We start from the raw sequence: 26,234 nt of genomic DNA, 5'->3' as shown, positions 1-26,234 counted from the left end.
CCAATCAGATAGGAAGTGACAAAAGTACGCATGGCGGGAATTCAAAATGGCGACCACCATGCGTTGGTAAAACGTCGAAATGTGATTTCTCTCTATTTTCTGTGTGATATCTAGGGTACATTCATTGGTATTTGAAGTATATTATAAGAAATGCAACAGGGAATCATATTGTGAAGTTGTGCTGTTGATAACTTTTCCGGAATGAGCTCGCCAACTGTCTGGAAGCCGGCGCACAAGTTGAGGGAGGGCTGCCGGACTGAAGACGTTTTGAACACAGAGGGAGCAGACTTCGCCTCACTGCTTCTGTCCGAGCCGGTACAGCGTGGACTTACCCTGGCTGGCTTCGAACGGCCGTCTCCTATTCAACTCAAGGCCATTCCGCTAGGAAGATGTGGTTTAGGTATTGTCAAAAACGTGTAAATATATTTAGACTAGAGACCTCATACACATGTAAATCACCACCACCATGAGCGGAGTAGAATGAAATACATTTGTATACAAATTGAACGAAAATTTTAAGACCGTATCTGTAGACTTTGTTTCCTCTGTGTTTTTGAAAATGTATAAGCCTCCGAACATGATCTAGCAGTCTCAGTAAACTGCTGCGCTGCACCTTACACAGTTTCAACTGAAGTGATGATCATCTAACGTTACTGGTAGTAGTACATATTAAACCATGTTGATACCTTGATACTGCATCCAGGAGAGAAGGCTCCAGCCTGTTGTGTCCTGATCTTCGTTCTTCACGTGACATACTTTCGACACTCCCAGTATTTGTCTAGCCTGGACTGTAGACATACAGTCAAACCTGTCTATAGCGGCCACTCAAGGGGCCGGACAAATTTGGCCACTATAGACAGGTGGCCTCTGTATAGAGGTGGCAACTTGTAGATAAAATACCCAAGGGACCGACAAAAAGTGGCCACTATGGACAGGTGGCCCCTCTGCAGAGGTGGCCCCTAATACAGGTTTGACTGTATATAGTTGTTATTCTTTTTCTAGATCTGATTGTCCAGGCCAAGTCTGGGACAGGGAAGACCTGTGTGTTTGCAGTCATTGCTCTGGAGAGTCTGGTCTTAGAAACCTTCAGTACTCAGGTAACTTGTGAAGTTGTGCTTGAGTAGTGGTGGGTATATTGCAGTGCTTACTGTTAAAGAGGGCATATTTTCCTTTACACATTAGCCCATAAGTTACAAGGTTGTAGAAAGATGCATTGGCAGAAGCTGACATTTCCAGTCCTGTTGGCTCCAAGCTGAACCTTTTAGGTTTCTGGATGTCCCTAGCTTCCCTACCCTTTCTTCATCTTTAGATGGAGTGGCAATCTTAGAATGTCCCTAAAAAAATTAAATACTCCAATTGGCATTTTTGCCTCTGCAGCTATAGTAAATTGAGGAATGTGCCTGGTGGTTTTGTGTTTGCAGTTTTCACTGTGACGAACTGGATGCACTGCCTTTCCCCTCCCTCTACAAAATTTATGATAGATTTTAGTCCCCGAGAAGTTAAACCCATCTACTCTTACAGTACAATGAATTATGTGACTTGATGCTTTTTTCAGGTGCTGGTTCTTGCTCCCACCAGAGAGATAGCTGTACAGATCCATGATGTGGTGGTGTCTATAGGACAGGCCATGTCAGGGCTGAAGTGCCATGTGTTCATTGGTGGACTACCTGTCCATGAAGACAAGCAGAGACTCAGGAAATGTCACGTTGCCATTGGTTCACCAGGTACATGTACATCTGTAACAGTGTGAGGGCTTGCAATTATGTACTGCATATCTTGACATGTTTACAGTGGTTTTGCTTCACATTTTGTTTTTGCGGTGACATCTTTACCATGACAAAGCTGTATGATACAGCTGTCATGGATTAATTGTGGAGTCTATGACTAATTAACTACAAAACGTTTTTAACAGCATATTTAAAACATCACTCACACACAAAACCTATTATATATGAATTTAAAGTGTGTGAATATTATTTTGGAACCAGGGTATGATCCCTGAAGAAGATACATCGGCCTCTTGACGCTACAAATACTTTTTATAATACATTGTTTATTTTTGTATCCAGGACGCATCAAGCAGCTGATAGAACTAGGTGTGCTGAAGACCACCAGTATCAGGCTTTTTGTTTTAGATGAGGCAGACAAACTCCTGGAGACTGGCAGCTTTCAGGAACAGATTAAGTATGTAACATAATTCTACTGTACTTACTTAGCTTTAAATCAATCTGTAATGTTTAGCCTGGCAAGGGATGGAGACAGAGGAAGGTGACAGACTTAAGCCTGGATTTCTATTGATATTAAATAGCTATGAAGTCTCTGACGTCCTTACAGCAAATACATGTAGAAAAGGAAGGAAGACACTTGACAGCTACAATAGGTTTGGATTCCAGGATAAATAGACAAAGGTGACAGATATTTTTGTGTTTGGATTGCAGATTTGACAACTATTTGATTGTAGTTTTGTGCTTTTATCAAGGAGTTAGCATGACTTTAAACTTGAAAGCATAACTTTAGATCTACAGAAATGTGACTTTTAACACCTAATCCCTATCATATATCATAATCTAATGAAGTTGACTGGAATGTTTTTGATTGACAGCTGGATTTACTCATCACTACCTGACAACAAACAGATGGTTGCCCTGTCAGCGACCTACCCAGAATCCCTTGCCCACCACCTGCAGGTGTACATGCGGGACCCCACCTTCGTCAGGCTGGACATCCAGGACCTTTCCTTGAAAGGTAATCAAATTTTACTAAACGACCAATCAGCAAAGGTTCTGATTAACAAAGCAGTCCCAATGTTAACATAGTCATTTTATGTCTGATTCTACATTTATTGTTTAGATTACAAATGCATGGCAAGTCAAAGTGCTTATGTTACCTATGGCACAAAAATACAACAGATTCTGAGTACAAGCAACCATCATAAGTATTAGTCAATGAACTTAAATTTCTGTTAAAAATATGCACCCTTATTAGTTTTTGTGTTGTTTAACATCAACTCTTACAAGTCATGCATCCAGTTCTTGATTTTGTCTACAATGTACCAGGTAATCAAGTGAATTTCCAGTACAGGAAAGTGATCTCGATCCAGTTTTAGCTCACTGAAGAGCTAGTCTTCCACTAGTCGTGATAGAGACAACAGACGCTATGTACAGTATTTACAGGTTCATTGTACCGGGGAAATTCCCCTAGCTCTTTTCGACAAGCACAATGAACAGTGGACCACGGCTTAACGTCCTGTCCTAAGGACTGCAACCCTTTCCGGTAGCGTTCATGTCGGGTGAGCGACACAGCCGGAATCGAACCCACGGCTTCTAGTTCCAGAGGCAGGGCCGCTAACCACTGGACTACGCACGCTACCTTGTACATACAAACATGTTTATTTACCTTAGAGTGATTGTACACAGTATAAGTGTGCTGTGCTGAATCTGTTTTCCAGGGATCAAACAGTTTTACAGTGTAATATCTCAGCAGTCTTCAATGTCCAAGGCCTTCCAAGCTAAGACAGACCAGCTGATCAAGCTCCTGTCCAGGGTGCCTTTCCACCAGTGTCTCGTCTTCTCTAATGACCAGGGAAGGTAGGCGAGATTCTCAATACGCTATCATTATCAGTATTGCTGACTCTTAAGTTTTATGTACTCATCTTGATGAAAATAATGAGTACACTCAAACCTCTCAATAGTCACTGCTTGAGGGATTTGAATATAATGGTCACTGTAGACAGGTAACCACTTATTATGCATGTAGACAACTTCTTTATCATCATCGGTCAGCTGATATGCAGGCGACTGTAATGACTTCGTACTGCTTCAGTTATAGGTACAATTAATTGGAGGGACCACCAGAAAGTGGCCAAAATACAATCTTTAAGCATAGGTAGTATTCAAACGGGTTTGATATATGAAGTGTATGGTAGCACCTGACATTTTGTTATTACAGAGCACAGAGTCTGTGTAAGGACCTTAACTCCAAGGGATGGCCAACAGCATACATTGCAGGTAAGCGCCTCAAATATTTCTACTTTACAAAGTTGTTTTTCTTCACAATACTTTTACTCAGTATGTGTGATTGACGTCTTTTGTTGCTCCCTACTGTAGGAAGTCAAGAGCAGACTGAGAGACTGAATGCGATGTCCCAACTCAGGAACTTCCAGTGCAGAGTCTTGGTATCTACAGATCTGGTAAGACTTTAATCATTTCTTAGATTATAGTTTCTAATTCCTGTCCATACCATTCATTACATGTATATTTCACTCCATACCACAGGTATTGGCATATAAGGACCCCGTTCACATTTCTGACATAGACCACTTCAAAATGATTTAGTTTGGGATTTTGACGGAACTTTTTGCTATTTTTTTACCATATTTGGTTTGGGAAACAATATCCAATAGGCAGGCGACATTATCATATGCAGTGTCCTGATTGGCCAATACTGTCACTTATGGGTAGAACCAATGAGAGACTGCTTTTAGAATTGCCCTCAAATTTCCTCACCAGAAGCTTGCAGTCTTTTCTAATAGAATACTCAAGTCTTTTGTGGAGCGCACGTGTATGTCAAATATGACTGCAGTAAAATGGAGAAATAGTTCTGATGTTCTATGGTTATTTTTCCTCAGACTGCCCGAGGTATTGATGCGGAGAAGGTGAACTTGGTGGTGAACTTGGATGTACCACAGGACTGGGAGACGTACATGCACAGGATAGGCAGGGCTGGCAGGTTTGGTAAGGGACAAACCACTGTTGACTTTGAAAGCGAGGTTGTGAAAAGCTGTACCTTCCTTCCAACTCCTTACTCTTTATTTATGTTGGGCAAAGCTAAATTTTGATTTAAGGGCATTTTAAAGTTCATGCATGGAGGGCTTTTTTTACATAAATTTTATTTTGACATCCCCACCCATGGAATGATGTTAGTCAAAATTATTAAAGATAAAGGGATTTGTATGTGTTGCGTATGTGAATTTTCAATAAGATTAGCAGATAGTTTTTGTTGTTACCATTTCTACATACAGATACAAAATATCATGTGCTATATTGTACAGTTGAGCTTTATTTGTTTCCAGGTACCCAAGGTGCAGCTGTGACACTGGTGTACAGTGGGAAAGAGGAGAGCAGGCTGGAGATCATCACCAAACACTGTCGTCTGTCCCTACAGACTCTTCCCAGTAAGTCTGTTCTTTCCTATGTACCGTAAACAAATTAATTTCTTGGTATTAAAGCGGGTATATTGCTAATACTCTAGTGTGTATGGGGCATTCTGAAAACTTAAGGAAATTTTTGTTTCAGATCCAATCCCTTCAACTCTAATCACCAGCAAAGATATGACATGGGAGGTGATGTCATCAGGTGATCAGGTTACTGTGACAACTCTTTCCACCATGACGAAGGATTGTGAAGGAAAAGATGCTGTGGAATCACCTACCAATGTAATAGATCATGGAAATGACCCTGATACATCTATAACAGGTAGGGCCAGTCCTGAATTTTCCACTTCAACTAAAACAAATGGAGCTGTAGACGTAAACACTCCAACAAGGGATGAAGCATGCTGTCAATCACAGCAAGGAGTTCAGAGACAAGCAGAGCAGCATATGAATGACCAATCAGAGCAGTCCTTCACAAAGCAACCAGAAGAGCTTTTGAGCAAAAAATCAGAGGAACTCTTGAACAACCACTCAGAGGAGCCTTTGAACAACCAATCACAGCAGACAAGAAGTGGTCAGTTTCATCAACAACCAAGAAACTTATCCAACAGCAGTAGTGAGTGCAGCACCTCAATAGCATCAAGATCAACTCAATCACTGACACTATCCGATAGTTTTAGTCAAGGCAGTTACTCCCTCAATGGGGATGAGTCCAGTTTTGATAACTCAGTACATGAGGTTTTCTTAAACGAAAGTGAAATAGAAAAGGAAACTAAAATAAAGTTGGAGAGCAACATTGAGAGAAAGGTGCCTCTGAGAGAAGTTAGGATTCCATCTCTAGCATCATTCAAAAGACCTCAGAAAGTAAGGCTAACATTCCAACAGGCAGCAGAGGACTTGGAACATTTTCTAACTCACGGTGAAGAAAAGTATGGAGCCCACAATATTCAACAATCCATTATAAAACAAACAATGAAAGAGTCTGAGAGAACTATGCATACTGGGGATGGTCCAAGTAGTGGGGTTCATGAAACTGTTCTCAAACGTGAGAAGAGAATTGGAAGTGGAAGGCTACGATTGGTGGATGAACTCTCCAACATGAGCGACCATATAGAAGAGATTTTGAACAGTTATGGTGAGGTTACCAGTGCTAAGGCCCTAAATGCTCAGCAAGAGGAAGAATATCTAAAACACTTAGAACCAAAGAATCAAAACTCTGAAGTAGCAACAGAAATAGATAAGAGAACTGGTGAAAAGACCTGGTCGACTTGGACAAAACAAGGAGCAAGGCCAAAGGGAAGTAAGGTACCTAAAGAAAATTCATCAAAATTCAGTGGAGTAAACAATTGTGACGTTCAAAGGCTCAAAAGAACAGAAAGAGAGGGCAGTGATTCCAGCACTGATGGCTCATGGGAACAACAGGAGGAAGAAACCATTGACTTTGAGGGGGAAGAAGTTAGTAATGGGGAGTGGGAGGAGAGTGAGGGAGAAGAAACTGATGACGAATGGGAGGAGGATGAGAGTGATGAAACAGAGACTGATGAAGAATACAGTGATGAGGACTATAGCAGCTACGATGACCAACAAAGGTCTTTCCATCCTGACAACCAAGAGAACTACAATTACAGACCTGACAAAACTTACTCTCAGTACCCTGACCATGCCCCGCCCCCATACTATGCAGAATATTCGCAGTATGGTGAAAACATGAATACACAGGAGTTCAGTGAACAGTACAGCAGCGCCTCCTATTGGAGTGTTCCGGAAAGGACAGCCATAGGTGAAACCTGGTGCTGCTGTGGGAGGAGAGACTGTGTGAGGAACAGGTGGCTGTCCACCTGGGCACGGGCCTACTCCTCACAGTGCTTATACATGGCAGCCATGCTGGGCAATAGACACTTTAGGTAGCATATAAATGATAATGAAAATATCATCACAGAGCAGACAGCACAAATTCTAAGACTGAACAGATTCACATTACCATAATTTTTTACTTAATTGATGGGACAGCAAAGTGTTGTATGGATATATTTGATAGGGGCAGATTTTTTATACCAGCCTGAATGAAATACCATGTGCTCTACTATTGTTTTGTACATTTAATCTATTGTATGTGTGGTAAATATTATGGAGTTTACTACATGATAGACTGTATAATACAATATAGTATCATATATAGTTAAGTGTCCTGACAGTGTGAAGAGAAATACTTTAATTGTATTGAAATTTTGTTTTCGGTTCTACTTTAAAAAGCTATCTTTGCCATTTTGTTTTGAAAAGTAAAAGGAACAGGTGACCTTAACTAATAGATAACCCATATCTCAGCTCCATATTTTGCTAATATATATTAGAGAAAGATGTAAGCCATAGCAAGCAAGCCAAGTTGAAGGATGACAAAGTTTATTACATTTGTACTGTTAGATGATGGACACAAAACATAGTTTTAAAATATGACAGTCTAGATTTCAATCACAATATAGCATCAACGCTTGATAGGAAAGATATTGTGGACTTTGCTCCAATATCTACAGAATTAAGGACTGTAGAGTGCACATTACATTTCTTCTGATTCACTGCAAATCGAAGCAACCATATAACATATAAATTAGAGCATGAACAATTGAAGCTGGCTTTTCACAGCAAGCTTTCTTACTCCAAATGATGCATTTTTTTGCCAAAAGTAAACAATAATTTTATTTCTTCATCTAATCTCTTGTCTCTCAAATGGCAGGGCATTGTCAATCTCTTGTCAATGTCTGTTTATTACAAAAGAGTAAGGGAGTGCAATTGTAATAGACCCTATACATGATGGCTTATTCCTGTGCAGCACAAAAACACATGTAAGTGCAAAAATCTCTTGTAAATATGTAAATGCAACTGTACAATATTCTCATTGATTTCAATCAGATCTTTATGAAAACAACACACAATAATTATAGCAGTTAATAGTCTTATGAGTCATATCTGACCATTTGGCTTTCAAAACTCTCAGTGGCTTTTCTTGCTTATAATGACATTAATCTGTCAGACATTTACATGTTGTAGTATTGCATTTATTACTAGTAGTAAGGTTACAGACAGGGCTCATAGCTCCAGTGTAGGTAGCTAAATGAGGTTACAGGGAGAGACCCTATAGCTACAGAAAAGGAAGCTGAGTGAGGTTACAGGGAAGAGACCCCATAGCTCGACTGTAGCAACTGTGTGGGGCTACAGAGAGAGACCCCATAGCTTCAGCATTGCTGTTGAGTGAGGTTACAGGGAGAGGCCCCATAGCTACAGTGTAGCCAGCTGAGTGAGGTTACAGAGAGAGACCACATAGCTCCGGTGTAGGCAGCTGAGTGAGGTTACAGGGAGAGACCCCTTAGCTCCGGTGTAGGCAGCTGAGTGAGGTTAGAGAGAGAGACCCTTCAGCTCCGGTGTAGGTAGCTGAGTGAGGTTACAGGGAGAGACCCCTAAACTCCGGTGTAAGCAGCTGAGTGAGGTTACAGGGAGAGACCCCTAAACTCCGGTGTAGGCAGCTGAGTGAGGTTACAGGGAGAGACCCCTCAGCTCCAGTGTGGGCAGCTGAGTGAGGTTACAGAAAAGAGACTCCATAGCTTGACTGTAGCAACTGTGTGGGGCAACAGAAGCCCCATAGTTCCAGCATAGCAACTGAGTGAGGCTACAATGAGAGACCCCTAAACTCCGGTGTAGGCAGCTGTAGCTGGTGCCGTTCTCGTTCCTTCTCCAACTTCTCAGCCACAGCAGCTTTCCTGGCCTTGTACCTCTGCTCCGTGCGGAAGATGACTCTTCCTGTCATCAGCTCCCTGGGACGTAGGAGACAATACATGTGAGTTGTTGTGCCCTTTTCTTCATGACTAACTCAGAACCAAGTTCAAACAAACACACAATTAAGTAGTCTCCTTATTGTGATGTACTGTAGTATTTATTATCTATGTGATGCTTGCACTTCTGTGACTAATTTGTTAAAATAGTTTGTTATGCCTGGACCTGCCAATTTAATTTGAACTTACATGTTATTGCTAACACAAATTCTAACAGTATGCATTGAAATTTATGTTTGACAAGGCCTGGCAACTTTGTGAAATTGTTCAGGTGTTGACCTGAAACTCTACTTGACTAAGAACACAGCCCACAGTCAAACTCATAAAGGCTCAACTAACCAACATGGCAACTGTGACATGTGCATTCAGCATATTCCAGACTTTTAATACCTTATTTTAAGATGATAGGAATGTACAGTACTCAGAACCATTGTACTTACTGGTAGTCTATCCTGCCATTCTTGTCAGTGTCTAGCTGCGTGATCATCTCATCCAACTGGTCCTAAACGAATGGAAATAGAAAATATTATTACTTGCATGTATATAAAACATCATACCGGTAATTCCACCAGGTGGCATAATGATGCCACATAAAAAACAATGATGTTATAGAGGCCTTCTCAGAATTGACTTGTGTCACCTTGAGTGGGTTGTGCAGTATTCCTGTGAATTGCTAGGTGGTACATGCAGCCAAAGCAGAGCATCTCATTATCAAGTTTGAGACTGCCACGAAGTCCATGAAGATTACCGTATATTCTCGAATAAAGTACGCACTTTTTTAACTTTTCAAAATTGAAAAGGTGCTACAAGTTGTTGCCAAAGTTGGGGTGCGTACTTTATTTGAGGTCACTGCACAGAGAAATGGTAAAAAAGCCTAAAATAAAGCAAGGTGGAGGGAGCTACACTTCTAGTAATGTTTCAAAACATGCACATTGTTGTTGTCTTGTAGTTGTCTAAACATGAAACAAAGAAATTGTCTAAACATAATTTACATAAGATTGGTATTTGCATACAATCCTTTTGAGTTAGTGACTTTAACTTGTACAACTGGTTTTCCCTGATTTCTTCTACCAGTTCTCAGTGATTTTTATAATTTGCAGTAGGCAATTCACAAGTTTATAGAGACAATGACAGTGTAAATCCAGGTTATTTTGCATTAACTTGGGAAAACATCATAAATTTGAATTTATCCAGTTAAAGGTCTGTTCAAAATTGGTGGAGAAGGGGTGCGTACTTTATTTGAGTTTTTCCATTTTACCTTTCAGTCCCAAAGATCTGTCTAAGACTTGTCCAAAATCAGGAGTGCGTACTTTAATTGGGGTGCGTACTTTATTCGAGAATATACGGTAGTAGCGTGCCCTTGGGCATGTGACTAATGAATTTTCATATAAAGTCTCAAGAAGTCTTATTGAATAGTTGGCTGGAAAACTGTGAAAAGCGCCCCCTACCTCATCCACTGCTAACCCCAGCTCCTTCAGCCCTGCCTTGAACTCCTCTGCGGTGATGTCCCCGCTCTGGTCCTTGTCAAACTGTCGGAACATGTCAATCATCCTCATCCTGTTCTCCTGGACAAACGTGTCCAGGATGGACATGGCACTCGGTGGCTGGATGGGAAAATGTTTTTAAAAAGATGATCAACCACTTTAATCTAAGACTTGTTTCCTCTAATCATAATGTTATCGGTGTTAATGATGACAGTCACAGGTTGAACAGCAGTGCAGGACTCAAAAAAATAGTGCTGAAAATGCCATACAAAATTATAGAGTTGGGGAAGTCTTTTGGTGGACTTTTGTTGCATTTTTAACTCTTCTATCTTGATTCTTGCAATCTATGGCTCTAAATATTTATTGTGGTTCCTGAAAAGTTATGCTGCAGTCTGCCTTCACCACTACCCCTCGGGTATTTCCTGGGTGTTCTCTGAAGAATGGCAGTGACTTAAGTGGCGTATGTTCTAGGACCCCTATATTCTGTCACATTGGGGTCTCAGAACACTGGACTGGTGTAACTCACTGACTTCAGTACTATCTACTGTGAAATGTGAATCTTACAGTATGGTTGCACAGCAAACACTCAACAGTCTGTGTAACTTAATAGATCTGGTGATTAGAAACACTGATGTTGGTGGGGTTACCCTAAAAGGGCTTGCTGCATCATCTTCTTGCTCATCTGATAGTTCGTAATCGTAGCTAGCGCGAGATCTCGACCACATCTCCATGAGCTATCAGATTTGTAAGTACAAAATGTAGCAATTGAATCTACTTTGATGGAATGTAATATCCTGACTCAGACAATAAGCAGTCAATACATGGATAAAATACTTTACATCCTGTATTCAAAAGTATGCAGTAATGATTCTTGAGAAAACAACAAGGACAGGTACGTTTTTCTGCATGTGGATAGTGTTCAGCACCAAGGACAGGTACCTTTGTGGGTAGTGTTCAGCACCAAGGACAGGTATGTTTGTGTGTGGATAGTGTTCAGCACCAAGGGCAGGTACGTCTGTATGTGGATGGTGTTCAGCACCAAGGACAGGTATGCTTGTGTGTGGATAGTGTTCAGCACCAAGGGCAGGTACGTCTGTATGTGGATGGTGTTTAGCACCAAGGACAGGTATGTTTGATCTTAGATGTTATCACAGGGATGAAACTTACCGGCACATATTTGATCTTCTCGTACCCCCCGAGCCCCGCATGTATGATCTGGATGCCTCTTATGTCCTCCAGCTCCCTGATGGACTTGTACACTTCCTTCGTCACTGTAATGTCCTGGGAAGAACGTACATGTATGTACAAGTGATCATCATTATCCCAAATATGATACATTTTGTACATACACTGTATATGATTCAAATTGGCCATCAAATTTTCACAAAATAATTCACAAAACAATTTCAATTTAATTGCTTTGAGAAGTTTTTGTAAATTTTTGGAATGCATTCAAAACATCTCAATGATGAATGATTTATTGTTGGTGTATTAATTATAAATATGGAAAGCCTCACCTGTAGTCCCAGGACCTTCAGGGTTGTATTCTTCTTCTCAAGTACCTTCAGTAAGGCTTTAACTCCCTCATCACCTATGGCATTGGTTCCCAACTGCAATGGGAAAGGAGGGCAAAAATGATTTGCAGGTAACATCAATATCAACCACTTGAATTACACAAACTTGAGTGAAGTAACCCATATGCTCCAGTAATATTACACCATGGCTATAAACTTGATGACCTTTGATGTGAACTCTAAGCTCTTTTTGTGCACTGAGATCCTGTCACCATCTAGCCTGCGTATAGTATCAGCTTTCTTACTAGTTTACTCCGGGGCTCCAATACCCAGTATACTCAGTATGGGAGCCCCGTAAACTAGCAAGGCTGATGACCAGGATCTCTATGCACCATCTCTATGCACCATGTTGCCAAGTCTGGCTCTATTTCCATCTCAACTCTCATCACCATCAATATCTCATATAATATCTAACATGTGGTATCCTGCTGATATTGTTTGAACCATGACTGACCATGAGAGTCTCCAGCCCCTCGTTCTTGGCCAGCCCCAGGCTGAGTTTCTTGGCTCCCTCCACTGTGATCCTGTTGTTACTGCAGCAGATGGACAAACATAACGTTACACTATGTATCATGGGGTGGTTATTTTTATAGGTAAGGCCATGTTGATTTGATTATATGGATGACATCCTCCGGGAACTCTAAAACTGATGCGAGCGGGCGAATAAAAAAAAAAGTTTGGCCAAAAAAAAAATGTTGCCTCCAGTATGAAATCAAAGTGGCCAGGAAGGTTGAACATAGGACTAAACACACATAGTATGGTATACCATGATCCGCTGGACCTGAATTTTCTGTACTGGTACCTCCCCCAACCAACAATAATTTTTTTTTTCTTTCCGTCCTTTCACATCTTATTCTTTGACTTTAGATTCATTTTGGCATTCTATATATGGCATTAGTTATCTGTTTTCTGATACTTTTTTTCAATCTACGGAATATTTGTGCTCATTTTACAGCTGCTTTGCACAATTTATTGTGTGGTCGAAAACTTTTTTTTTTTTTGGAAATGGCCGAAAATTGGTGCGAGCGCGGATGTCATCCATATAATCAAATCAACGTGGCCTAAATGTTACTGTAGGCAAAAATTAGAATTCTACATGTAGGCCATAGCAGATTCTTTAAGTTCAACTGCAATGGTATCAAAACTTTCATGTGAAAAGCATTGTAGTTAGAAGTTACATTTTTAAAGTTATTGTCAGTAAAAGCTACATGTATATTTATTAAGATGATACAGTAACTGTTTTATACTTAACAATACACATTCTGTATTGTTTCTTTCATAAGATTAAAAATATCTCTGTATACCTGAGGTCCAGCATCCTGAGAGTCTTGTTGAACCTGAGTGCCTTCCCAAAGGCAGTGGCTCCCAGGTCACCCAGGCCGTTCCACGACAGGTCCAGGACTTCAAGACTCTGATTCACCTGGGTTGAAAGAGGGAAACAAAACAGTATTTTTATAGAATACACAAGTCCAAAATGTAAACAGTACAAGACTTTCATTTGTCATTGTTGTATCAGACTGCAAAATGCAACTGACTATTATTTTCATCAGACATTAGCGGTAATGCATGAAATGTGCTTAGATTGTTACTCAATATATTTCAAGTCTAATATTTTGAAGATCTCCGAACTTTCAGACTGACAAGAAGAGGGGGACATTTCTTTTAATGCTGACCTTGATCCCCATGGCAATGGCCACGCCTCCCTTCAATCTTAGATGGTTCCAGCTCAGGTTGAGACAGTTCAAGCCTTCATTTGCACCCTGAAATAAGACAAGACTTTAAATGTTCAAATCTTCGTATCTATTGACAGAGTGCTGATTGACCCAGAGATAAAGGCCTTGCAAATGTTACAGTAACTATAGTATAAAATGTACAGAAACAGACAGAAATTGATTATGGGCTGTCTCTTCCAGGTATAACCAGATCTTACAATGCCAGCCCCCAGGAAAATGCCTCCTAATTCTCCAAACTGGTTCTGACTCAGGTCCAGGGTCGTCATGGTGATGTTTCTCTTCAGGGCTTCTGCAAAAGTCTTGGCTTCGTGGTCGCCCAATTGGTTAGCTGGGGAAAAAGAGGAAATGTTCAGTTGTTCTGAGGAACAAATTGCATTTGAAAATGTCTCTTTAGATGTTCAAGACAAACACTAGAAGTAATGAATTGGAAAACATTTGCAATACTTATCCTTACCTCTCAATATTAAAGTCTTCAAGTCAGAATTGGTCTCTAACATACTGGCGATGGCACTGCCACCATGGCCCAGAAAGTTCTCTGATAGATTCTGAAACAAAAACATCTTCAGTTAGTTTAGGTGAGAAAGCTTCCATGGAACTAAACATGGCAGCAAAATTAGTTGATACTACATAAACCCTTAGACATTTGTTAACTTATACAAAAAGATGAAATGTGTTTTGCACATTGACCCACCATTTCAGATATATAGGGGCTGTCCTTCACAGCGCTGGCTATGGCTACAGCACCCTCTACACCCAGATGGTTGTCCACCAGATCCAGGTGTCTCACACAGACATTTTTCTGTGGGAAATCAACACTCATCAACAACTTCTTTTGCAATGATTGAATGGCTGCAATTTGTACAAATCAGACGAGATATGGAAGAGTTCTGGCCATTACACATGGATCAGTAATGTATATAGTGCATGATTTGAGCACATTGTCATTTGCTTAGAAGGCTTTAATAGGTAATCAACATACATTGTATACATGACCATGAGCGTAGTGAAAGTAAGGTGTATTGGAAACCATAAATATGTATGGTTTTACATACAGGCATCTTAAACTACTTCCACCAACCATATACAATTTGAGAAGAAGACACAAGTTTGTGGTACCCTGAGTGCCATGGCGAGTGGTCTCCATCCCCTCTCCCCCAGGTAGTGATGTCTCATCACCAGGTGTTCATCTCCCAGGTGCTTCATCAGGTATGTGGCTGGGACAACACCTGTAGGGTGAAAAAGAGGCAAGACCATACGAATGGTGCTACTGTCTTAGTGTTCAATGAACCACTTGGAAACTTCACTATTGTCATAGGGCTAGGACCAAATATAATGTTAGTTCACCTTTATCTGCTGGGTAACCTTTATCTGTTGTATTTAAGAGCAGGGATATCAAGTCAAACGACTGTGATTTCAAGTTGCAGTGTTTTTTGTTTTGATATTGCAGTCTGAATCTACCATCCCTTGGCTTCATATCAGTTAAACAATGAATAAAGGATACCCCACCCATAAAGATGAACTGGTAAGAGTTATCTGTTATGTTGTGGGTTATGTTGTGGGTTAACCTTAAGTTTGAATTACGTTGTGCATCCTAACCTTTATCATCAAAATGTCCTTGTGAGTACGTACCATCATTTTTACACTGCTCCTTATACCGGTGCATTCCTGTGGGGTCATATGGCTTCTCTGGAGCTGAAAATACATCATGTCATGTTTAAGTTAGAGCTAGACTGTATTGTACGGCTTGATTCAATAGTAAGGAATTAGGGGGATTATTTGGAGTGTGACATGGTGCAAGTAACACGTGGCCGGTAAAATAAACAAAGTGAAATGAACGTAAGGAAACTAAGGAACATAAACAGCTAATTAATTTGTGCCATAGAGCAAACAAGACTTAGTGAATATAGTGGGTACTAAGTGTTTTCAGTGATACAGAAGGGGCTTAATGACCATAATGTACTCACGTGGGGGAAAGTCTTCCTCCAAGTCGGTGTCATACTCCTCATCAGACGCAGTGATGTCTAAGATGTCGGAGAAGGTGTGGTGTGTGTGTGAGGTGGAGGGGCGTGTGGGGGAGGGACTCCTCCTGGGTACCACCCAGTCTGTGTCACTCCCATCCTCATCATGGACCACTGGGACTGGGACTTCCTCATCTAGAAGGATGAATGTTGATGTCACCAGATATTCTACATGGTTTCAATTACAAGGCATTTATGATATATCAATAGTACACACTGCTTTATCCCCTTAGCACTCAGCACTGACAAAGAATGCGGTAGTTGAATATACACTGCAATTAAAACATTACCTTTGACCAAGCACACTGCTGTAGTGCTTTCATGACTGTGTAGCCGGAGGACTTTAGAAACATAGATGAGCGCTACCTTATACACCAAGAGGTATGGGAAGGATCTTATGTACTGCTATGGATTTTAGTAAAGGATTTGGATTCTTAAGAGGTAACGTCAACGTTAACACTGCAACTGAATCTTTTTGTCCTAGAGAATCTGTCAGACCTTAGAATAATTCCTAGTCAGCTGATTGTTGGTTGTAAACATGTAAACCATGTTTTATTTCTTTGTTGCATCCTACCTTCCTGTTTGTCCTCTTCCTTGTCTTCTTCCTTTTCATCTTCAGGTGTTCTCATCGACAGCCTGCTGCCCCTCCCCGATGACCTGCCGGAGCTGGACCTCCTGAGGATGCCCCTGGGTGGGGACCCATGGCTGTGTGTAGGACTGGACACCCTGGGGGATGGCACCACCCTCCTCTTCGGTGATGACCTCTTACCCTTAACCCTTTGAACTCTCCTCTTCTCCTCCGCAGACTTTCTAGTAGTACTAGTACTGGTTTCCTTATTTGGTGAAGTAAAGTTGTCCCATGCTGTAGTCTGCCACCTGTGACCTTTGTTCCAGTACTGAACCTGACTTCTGACCCCTGTACTTGGCCTTGACTTTGACGCTCCAGGTGATGTTGGTGAGGTCGTTTGTCGTGAACTTGAGCACCCAGAATCTGTTGGCGACCTTGCTCGTCGTGTTTTCAAGTGCGATGCAGACTTTATTCTGTTTGCAACACCAACTGCTGTAATGGCTTTAGTACTGTCCCTCTCCTGGAAATTATAAAAAATAAAGGGCAAAAAACATAGAAAATAAACAAAAGTCCAACTTCCTTGGTCCCACTTTTGATTATATGGCATAAAGTCAATGTTGGTTTTCAGACTCACATAACAGCAGCTGTCTCAGTCTGTCTGTTTCCTAACTAGATCAAACAAATCCCGTCAATATTTGTGCCCGTATAGATTATGTATGAAGGAAGTTCCTGATTAAGACTATTGTGTAGTTCGTTTGACGTTCTGACATACAAAAGGAGCATTAGGTATAATGTGGTAGACCTCAGATAAGAGAAACAAAGCGACCCAGATTTGAAGGAGATAACAATAAGATCCCTTACTAATATGTCTAAATAGGTAATTATGTAGATGATTAATAAAGAAAAATGAGTAGATTTTTTGTCCTTTATCTGCGTGGCATATTTTAAACCTTTTTATTAGTGTCTATCTAATGAAGATGTGTTTGCACTGAACACCATAAATCTCAATTTTATTGGCCAAGGTTCTATTACAACTATACAACTCATGATGTAGAACAACAATTGTTAAATATACATGTAGATGGAAGAGAAATTCATTCGATGCCATGAAAGAAAAATATGTTGGGCAATGTGTTGTTGACCTTTTCTGTGCACAATTGGGTACAACATGTTATTTAGTATCTAGGGTCGACTGTGGACAAAGGGCTAGGTAAATTTGCCCAGCAAACAATGTCAACCCGGTGCAATATCCATTCCTAATTGCCCACATAAATTTTCTAGGTATCCCTGGTTGTTAAATAACTGATTTGAAGTCCTGTACTTATATCTACAGATCTGTGGTATTGCAGACTACTTTTGGGCAGTAATTGGTAATTATTAACGTGAGGTAATAATAAAAGCCGTTTGTAATTGAAACCGCGTTCTTTGTTGCTTGGGAAGGTCGCTTTGTTACCGCGGCTTCTTTGAAAAATCACTACTTCAGAAGAAAATTTATTTGACTCCTGCTAATATTCTGAGAAAATTTTACGATATAGGAGTGGTGCTTTCTGTCGGATTCTCGTCCTGCTCTTTTCTTTTTGCTAACGCTATTTTGAAACTGTCAGATGCACGAGATAGAAGTTTCTACAACTCTTGACAGACAAATTTCATATCGCTGCAGACTTGGCAAAGTAAAAGGGCGGAGACGTGTCATTTCCGCCTAATAGATGCATCCGGAGTTATCCAAGAGGTCCGTTTTATGTATTTATATTGTTTGTAGATCTCTAACTTGTAAACGAACAAGTCACCTTTATATTTAAGTGTGGTAACGTTAGGTGAGCCTATACTATACACAGGTGACGAGTCGTGAGAAAAACACGATTCACGAGGTTCTATTTCTACAAGCAGCATTTATCGATTTAACACCTAGGTGACAAAAAGCGCAGTTCCTACGGGCATTAGACGGTAGTCTTAACTTGTCTTTACTGCCTAGCTACGGAATGCAGACCATAGGGCGGGTTTTCGATTAGGAAACTTACACCTATTGTTCGTTATAAGGGTGACTTAAGCTGACCCCAAACTTTCCGACGAGTTATTTGTGACCTATTTGTTTGCGTGCTGAGAATACTGGATTAAAGCTCACAGAACGTAACGAGACAGCAATGCCTGTTATCTGTCGCTAATGAGTGGAAAATTAGGCTCCTAGTAGTCCTACCTGTTTGTGTGAAAGCGCGCTGCTAGCTCGGGAACTTGTCGCCGTTCTTGGTCGCAGTCGTCCCAAGATCCCGTCGGCGGACGTGGGGTAGTCGTACGACTCGTAACTGGTCATGGTGAAACCGGAAAACTACTGGAACTTTTTTAGTACGATTCCTGCTCAATAATGTCGTCCTCTGTCTCATCGCGCCCTAGTCCAACAGTGGACGGTCTTGCAGTCGGTATCCATCGGTCACGGTACTTCCGGGGTGACCAGTACGTAGGCCAGGCCACTCTTGCAGGTGTCTGTAGGTCGGACACCTGTTCCTCACCTAACGTCAACGGAAGTCATACACCGAACGTCTTGTCCGCTGTGTTCCTCAAAGCCTTGAGTTTTTAAAGTTGCAGGACACGGCCGTGTCTACACTGACCTACAGACGCTATCGTCTCCAGGGGTTTATTGAAAAGTTAATTGTCCCGAGACTGCGCACTGCGCGACAACTACCTGTTGATTTCCTCTGTTACAAGTTTTACGGCTTGAAAGGTTCCTCACAACAGACTATACCATTTGTTTAACGATGGGGGTGGCTAACTTGAAAACTTGTTTGTTTACTATTTTACTGTTTGGTATCACTTTACTGCCTTCATTAAGATAGACCAAAAATGAATTTTATTTTATATTTGCAAATTTTCTTGCCGAAATCGTAGGGTCGACATCAGAATACCCTCATAATAAGTGGGCCAGTCTACATTTCTTTGCTTAACCCCTTGCATAGGTATAACGGAATGTTCAGACGATACAAAAGACAATACGTAAACAGATATACCCTTATCTGTCCGACATCGTTCTTCTGATACGGATACAGTAAAAGACACCCCCCGTGTGGTTAACAGATTGTATTTAATCAGGGGAGGGGACATGTTTCAGGTTTTACTGGGCAGAAGTCGTAACTGGTAAACCTTTTCAATTAAATGTCAGCAAACGTCTCCGTCAATATCATTGTATGGTTACCGGTTTCACGACCAAAGGTCTCTTATCATTACAAATACATGTAGTACGGTATTGTGGATTTCAAGTAAACATACAATTGGTAGTGAAGGGAAATTTTAAGGAAAACTGTTGAGGAAGAAACATTGGATTAAGTTAGAGGAATTGAGATGAATTTGATACCAGTAAGCAACGGAAAAGATGGAAGGAATCACCGAAGGATAATGAATGGAGTCAGTCACCGACATGCCATAAAGAGAAACATTGAGAAGAAAACAGAAAACCAAGACCGCTGGAGAAAACTAGTTGCCAGATCTTTGTTTCGTACCTCAACGCTCGAATAACTTAGACTGAAGGATAGATGAGATGACACAAGAGAGAAGACATCATAAAGAGACAAAAGATAGAAGAATAAAATTGATCCAGTTGGTAAATTTGGGTCGGGAATGTGGAGCATGTGGTCCTACCCCCCCATCTGCTAGATGATGGCGGGTGAGCTCGAGTAAGAAGATTGATATCGATATGTTGTTTGAAAATATTCTTCATTCGAGTCCCTGACAATTATTCTAAATTGATCATTTCCATTTTTTCTACAGGTTCATATTTTCGAAAAAAGAAGGCACTCTGGTGGTTCCGCTTAAAGTTTTAAATTCCCGCCTAAGGCTGTGAAGTTGGCTTCATTCATGACGCAATACACAAGCGTGACATGGTGCAGTTCCTACGTTGATCCACAGGTGTGTATACAGGTGTACTGTCGTCGTTGGTAAAGGTCATGTCCGCATCCACACGCAAACGTTGATTTCACCATCTGCAGAACATGGAAATCATTGATTAGTGTTATGAATTCATAATGTTTCTTTTGTAAACTTGAGGATTTTATGTGCATATATATTTACAGTTACGCAATTTGAACATATGAAGTCGTGTACATTGTGCAGCGATAACTTAAAACCAACGAACGCATGTCAGCTAGTTAAGGAATGCATGAGTCACCGGTATTCCCGGGTATGTGAGTCACTGGTTTTCCCCTTGGTAAGTATTACACAACCTTACAATACATTTCTTCATCCAGTCAGTTTGCTGCGTCACCTCCCTGCCAACATGGACGAAAACCACAGAATATCTCAAGCTGCGTCATTTCTAAAAGTGAATATCATCTGTATTTTGCTGACACTACAGGTAGTCGGTACTTCCGGGTTCCCTACAGCCGGACCGGAGACGTTTTGCGGTGAGGGACAGGTATGGGACGCCACGCTAAGGAGCTGCGTCTCCTGCTCTATCTGTCAGACCTTTCCCGAGACGGCTCACTGCCAGTTCTGTCCGGAGACCGCCACTTCTCGCGATAGTCTAGCCTCCGAGCTAACGCAAAGGCCATGCGAAGAGGGCTCGGTCTGGGACTCCTTCCAGAACGGCTGTGTCTCGTGCGGTGTCTGTGAGACCCACCCGGACACACCTATCTGTACAGCATGTAGCGAACAGGGAGATTCGCCTGTATGTCCAGAAGGGCGGGCCTGGGACCCGTTCTTACAGAACTGCATGAGCTGTACGATCTGCGACACGCATCCTGACAGTTATATTTGCCAGGTGTGTCCCACCCCAAGTCCAACAGGTGAGATATGCCAAGTAAACTGTCTACAAAATTTGACAAGTAAATCTTTTGTCATATATTTATTTTTCACTTCTAGAGTCTAACATTTCTAGCTAGAGCATATCGACCACAAGTATAGTTTATGTCGTTGTATTCTCCTGCTATCTGCTGTAACTAATACTGTAGAATTTCATGAATGAAGATGATATATAAATGTACTACCAAAGGCGTCACTGAATCTCTTTGATGATACATACTTGTACGTCACAAACTACATTTGACATGGAAACCTCTAACTTTAGTTTCTAATGGATACCATAATGCAAACCAGTGTGCTTTATTTCTTATCAGTACCTACAGGCCGACTCAGTGATGACCTTGACCAAAAGTACATCATCCTAGCGGCCGTTGTAGCCTGTGTCGGTGTCTTCTTTGCTGTACTTCTCATCGCCTTTCTCATCGCCAAGTTCTGTGTACCTGACGGGTGCAGACGATGCCTGCAATGTTGCACAAAGAAACCTAAAGGTTAGTCATGTGAAATGTTTTCTTTAGTCTGATCACATTTGTACATGTTGAACTACTTCGTACATTATGTCTAATCTGTCCATATCTTTCCTTTCCTTTTTAGATTAAAACATTAGGATTTTTTTTAGATATTGAGGCTCTACCTCGCTCCTCCCTACAACCCCACTTCCTTGTTGGCTTTAGAATAGGTTACAATGCTCCTATACCTTTTCATTGTGTAAACAACGAAACGTACATTAGACGTTTTCGTTTACATGCTTTCTGTTATATGTCATGTATCATGTTTTGTCCAGTAGTGCCATTAATATAAGCCAGCTTACTTGAGTGCGGCACCACTGTGTAATTTTGTTGTGATAAAAAAGAAACGAGACAATGTCGCTGTTGAGTCGGCACATAAGGTTGTCACCAAAATACGGATTTTAAAGGATCTTATTTCCCTTTTAGGGGATGAGACGAATAACGGCAAAAGGATCGCCCATCCCACAGGCCCGCAGGACGACAGCGGCCTGTCTTCCCTGGTCTCAAGTCGCAGCAACAGCGACACCTGCGTCATGCAGCCTCTCAACCCGCAAGACAACAAGAAAAATGTCGTGTAATCTGGCCACAGAAATGAAAATCAATCAAGGACTAGTGACACTCGGCTTTATCTACCGAGAAAAACTATGGAGAAAGAGTTTGTGAACTGAAACGCTTCGGATTTCTGCGACCTTTGGGTTCAATGTTATTGTGTTAGCAAAGCTGTTACGATATTCTGTGGGGGTTTATTTAGTCTCTGATTTGTTAGTTAGAATATTGAAAGTAGTGATGCGGAAAGATAAATTGATCGATGTTGCAACAACGGAAACGTATTAGAGACATTTATCATGCAATCTTAAGTCGATTGGACATTTCCCAAGGTTCAAGGATGTGCACTTTTGAACTCTGCAAGAAATGCAGAGTGAACTTTCACAATACTAGAACATGCCATTTGAAATTAGTATATCCCCTGTGCAATGAGATCTATATACCACTATGTATTTTTATTAAGGCATCGATATGGATGTATTAGTTCATTGGATTGGATTTGTGTTCACCAGTGATGCTTTGTAATGTATTACATTGAGTATGAAAGCTTTCTTCGAAACCACTTCCTTGGTGTAAATTAGCTAAGGAAATGAATAGTACAGTGTATAATTAAATAATGTTCATCATACTTTGTTTTAACATGGAACACGTCGTATGAATCTAGTCAACATAATTACATTCGAAAGCATAACATATCCCATAATCAAATTGTTTCTGACAGCTCCAAGACTCTTCATATACAGGGAACAAAACGCGATATGCACGTTTGCCCAAAGATTAGCAAAGATGGATGAATGCTTTCAAAGGCTTGGACCCTTTACGCTTTCCTCAATGTTATACAACGTTACATACAAGTGTTTTATAGTTTTATAGAACATTCTAAAGTAATTTAGAGACTTCTGTTTACAACCCTTTGCGGTGCCACTTGCGTCACTTGACGCAATACACGGAAACAAGCTAAGTTGCTCAAGTTATGAATCATGGTCGCTTTGCGTTTGAGTCACCCAAATCCCTTTGTCAAAGATTTTTACGTATTGGAGATTTAAAATGTGTTGGTAACTTAACATCTCCAATGTACAGCTTGGTATTTCGTCAACACTACTTGGATACTATGACAATGACACGTCATCAGAGAGCGCTTTGCTATGACAGGTGTTTCCTTTCAAAACATCACCCACCCACTCACTCTCACTTCTTACAATGATAACAACAAAACGCGACTGTACGTCGGTTGTCGTCATTCACATATTGGCCCTCTTTGAGTTTTGTGACTTTTGAAATAGTTCGCGGAATATGCTTACTTTGTTATCTACTCATCGATATTCACTTTACTGTTAGGAATTACAGTGGGGGATAATTAAAGGGTAGCTAGTCAATTGCGCTATGATGTGTTCTATTTGGCAACGTCACGATCAAAACAACATAGTGAGTCCGTCTCCGTCTCCGTGAGTCAAACTTGTGTGATCATTGTGACTAACTTTTTCCATTCATTCACTGTTTATAAACAGGAAGTGGGCGTAAACTTACCGGTAAGTTTAAAAAATAATGACATGTTTTTTCTTCACTTTAGCTGTGGCTTTTTTAAAGCAAGGACGATGTTGCGGAGAAAATGGAAAGTATCGCTGTATTAGCGTTGGTTTGTTTGACTTTTCAGGTTCAAGCTGCTTCCGGGTCCCCCGCCACTAAGCCATGTCCACAGGACGCGGTGTGGGATTCTCACCTGGGCAGTTGTGTCAGCTGTTCCGTGTGTGAAACCTACCCAAACACACCTGTGTGTGAGTCCTGTACATCGGGACGTGAGGATCCCGAACCGTCGCCACCACAGGTGTCTACTGGAGTTTGTCAGAACGGGTACGCCTGGGACTCCGTCCAGAAGAAGTGCTTCAGTTGTGGTGTTTGCGATGCGTACCCGGACACACCGTTCTGTGATCAGTGTGCGGACAAGACCACAACTAGTGGAACAAAGTCACCATCCTGCCCAGATGGGACGGCCTGGGACGGTTTCCTGGGCAGGTGTGTGAGCTGCACGGTGTGTGAGACTCATCCGGACACACCTGTCTGCCGATTCTGTCCAACTCCAAGGACAGGTAACGGGAATATCGGTTTCCATTTTCAGTATATAGAGTACACTACACTTCTACTCCAAATTCGTTCCGTAGAACTAGACAGGTGCAGATTGAGTTTTTATAAGAAACACGAATAGATATACATGTATTTCTGAAGCATATACATGTGTTTCTGAAACAAACGTAGCTAAACTTTACGAACGAACTTATCTGAATATATGTAGTGCTAATGGTTCACTTCCTCTTTCCCTTTAAACTTTACCAGATGACTACACTCAAGTCATCAACTTCCTGAGAAAATTTCACTTTGTCATGTTGAACATAACATCTAAAAAATAAGTGTATTTCCGATATTTTTGCTCCGGTCTTAGACGCGCCTGATGGTTCGAGACCTGACCATAACACCGTCTTGGTCGCTGTCCTGACGACTGCGGCCATTGTTCTCGTCATGTGTCTGGCAGTAGCAGTGTGGGTCAGCCGTGGTCCGGGCAGGGGTGTGTGTAGATTGTGCGGGCATGGGCAGCAGAGACGACAGTTTCCTGAAGGTAAGTCTATTTCATAGCCTCCTGGGTTTTTATAAGCTATTCAAAAGGCAATGGAAGTGCTCAAAGCCACAATTTATATATTGTTCTTACGTGTTAGAAGTATGTATAAGGATATATATTTCAACATAGTGATAATAGCTCCTTAAATTTGTGGTTTCAGTAGTTTATTCGATCCGTAGCTACATTGAGTCCATAATACAACATCACGAAGACTCTGTTCTCTTCTTTAGCTAGCCTGTTATTCAAACCCGCATTATAGCTATTTACCATGAGTGCAATGGCTAATGATTTGTGTCTTACATAACTAAATCATATGCAGCTGTACATCACATTTGTAGTGTCAGATAGACAGTTTGTGAGGACATGTATTTGCTGGAAGACCAGGGACACAGGAATGTATCTGCACCGTACATGGTTTAGCTAGTTTCATGAAATTGACTTGACCTTATCCCATATCGTTATTTCCAGTGGAGCCAGGTAAGACTGTCAAGGGATACCGGCTGACTCAAGTTGAAGATGACAGCGGCTGTTCCTCCATGGGTTCCAGTAACACCAGCATCGTGCTCCTCACCACGGATAAAGTGACTGTAGTGTGAAGATACATTGTTCATGCATTCTTCCACAGTACCAGTATACTAAGCACGTGTACTTCCTTTAGGTTCAGAGGTTCAGCAAATTGCGCTGCTAACTCATGTCTGTGACTTTGAATGTATCAGATCTGAAGCCAAAAAGCTTTGGTGGCATCAGGTCTTCTAATTGCTGGTAGCCTCGATAAAGGCACAAACCATTACAGTCATATGGACTTGGTAACCTGGCCATGGACATACGTGTGTCCCAAAAGAATATGCAATGTCTGTATCCTGTAGGGTATGATCTTGTTTTTGAGGTCTGAAACTGTGGTTTTAATATGTTGCAATTTTCCACCTCATACAGCCCCTATGTAAAGTCCATTCTTGCCTGGAGCTGTTTTAACTGATCCTTACAAATGTGATTTTAAGAGGAGGAAGAAACTTAATCCATAGTCCACACAAAGTTTAAATTTGTCATGTTATTAAGTACATGTATATATGGTGAAGCTGCCACCAATGAGTGAAGTGTGGATTAGCATTGTATAACATTTTTTTGAACATATAGTGTGATTTTCTTGAACAGTGTGATTTTGTGTAATATTTTCTTGAACATAGTGTGATTTTGTATAACATTTTCTTTAACATAGAGTGTGATGACACAGTCTATGCAGTAAAATTGAGTTCTAAATTATGATGCAATATCTACTTATCAAGTTATTCCTTGCAATTGTAACTGCTTGGCCAACTATAAACATTTATCATGATCATAAATTACTGTGCACATGTATTTCTTTCCGAGTAATCACTTACTCAGGCATAGTAATTGCCAGATACAAAACAATAAAAATGTACCGGTACTCATCT

General features: G+C 41.0%; 3 protein-coding genes across 4 annotated transcripts; 2 read left to right on the top strand and 1 right to left on the bottom strand.

The window, feature by feature from the left end:
• Positions 1-32: 32 nt before the first annotated feature.
• On the top strand, positions 33-7,849 carry LOC118415726 (probable ATP-dependent RNA helicase DDX20). Its single transcript, XM_035820488.1, has 11 exons — positions 33-400; positions 1,003-1,097; positions 1,556-1,724; positions 2,070-2,184; positions 2,603-2,745; positions 3,449-3,587; positions 3,949-4,007; positions 4,107-4,189; positions 4,628-4,733; positions 5,072-5,173; positions 5,295-7,849. The coding sequence occupies exons 1-11, from the start codon at positions 202-204 to the stop codon at positions 7,058-7,060; spliced, it is 2,976 nt and encodes a 991-aa protein (XP_035676381.1). The 5' UTR covers positions 33-201; the 3' UTR covers positions 7,061-7,849.
• On the bottom strand, positions 7,536-19,079 carry LOC118415729 (leucine-rich repeat-containing protein 74A-like). Its single transcript, XM_035820508.1, has 16 exons — positions 18,548-19,079; positions 16,360-16,873; positions 15,732-15,920; positions 15,397-15,459; positions 14,884-14,993; positions 14,459-14,566; positions 14,222-14,312; positions 13,965-14,095; positions 13,708-13,794; positions 13,339-13,454; positions 12,489-12,567; positions 11,978-12,070; positions 11,628-11,741; positions 10,425-10,580; positions 9,417-9,478; positions 7,536-8,958 (listed from the first exon to the last, which is right to left on the bottom strand). The coding sequence occupies exons 1-16, from the start codon at positions 18,659-18,661 to the stop codon at positions 8,814-8,816; spliced, it is 2,172 nt and encodes a 723-aa protein (XP_035676401.1). The 5' UTR covers positions 18,662-19,079; the 3' UTR covers positions 7,536-8,813.
• A 1,022-nt stretch (positions 19,080-20,101) lies between these two features.
• Positions 20,102-26,228, top strand: LOC118415731. Of its 2 annotated transcripts, none has more exons than XM_035820513.1 (7): positions 20,102-20,247; positions 20,693-21,122; positions 21,453-21,626; positions 22,071-23,719; positions 23,845-24,277; positions 24,628-24,801; positions 25,270-26,228. In XM_035820513.1, the coding sequence occupies exons 1-4, from the start codon at positions 20,197-20,199 to the stop codon at positions 22,220-22,222; spliced, it is 807 nt and encodes a 268-aa protein (XP_035676406.1). In that variant the 5' UTR covers positions 20,102-20,196; the 3' UTR covers positions 22,223-23,719; positions 23,845-24,277; positions 24,628-24,801; positions 25,270-26,228. The 2 variants fall into 2 exon arrangements, with proteins under 2 accessions (XP_035676406.1, XP_035676405.1); XM_035820512.1 differs by lacking the exon at positions 20,102-20,247 and adding an exon at positions 20,457-20,545.
• The last annotated feature ends 6 nt before the right edge of the window (positions 26,229-26,234 follow it).

Source organism: Branchiostoma floridae, chromosome 5, assembly GCF_000003815.2.
Source record: "Branchiostoma floridae strain S238N-H82 chromosome 5, Bfl_VNyyK, whole genome shotgun sequence".
Taxonomy (NCBI): domain Eukaryota; kingdom Metazoa; phylum Chordata; class Leptocardii; order Amphioxiformes; family Branchiostomatidae; genus Branchiostoma; species Branchiostoma floridae.
The sequence above is the reverse complement of the archived record's forward strand: the minus strand, read 5'-3'. Positions and strand labels throughout refer to the sequence as shown.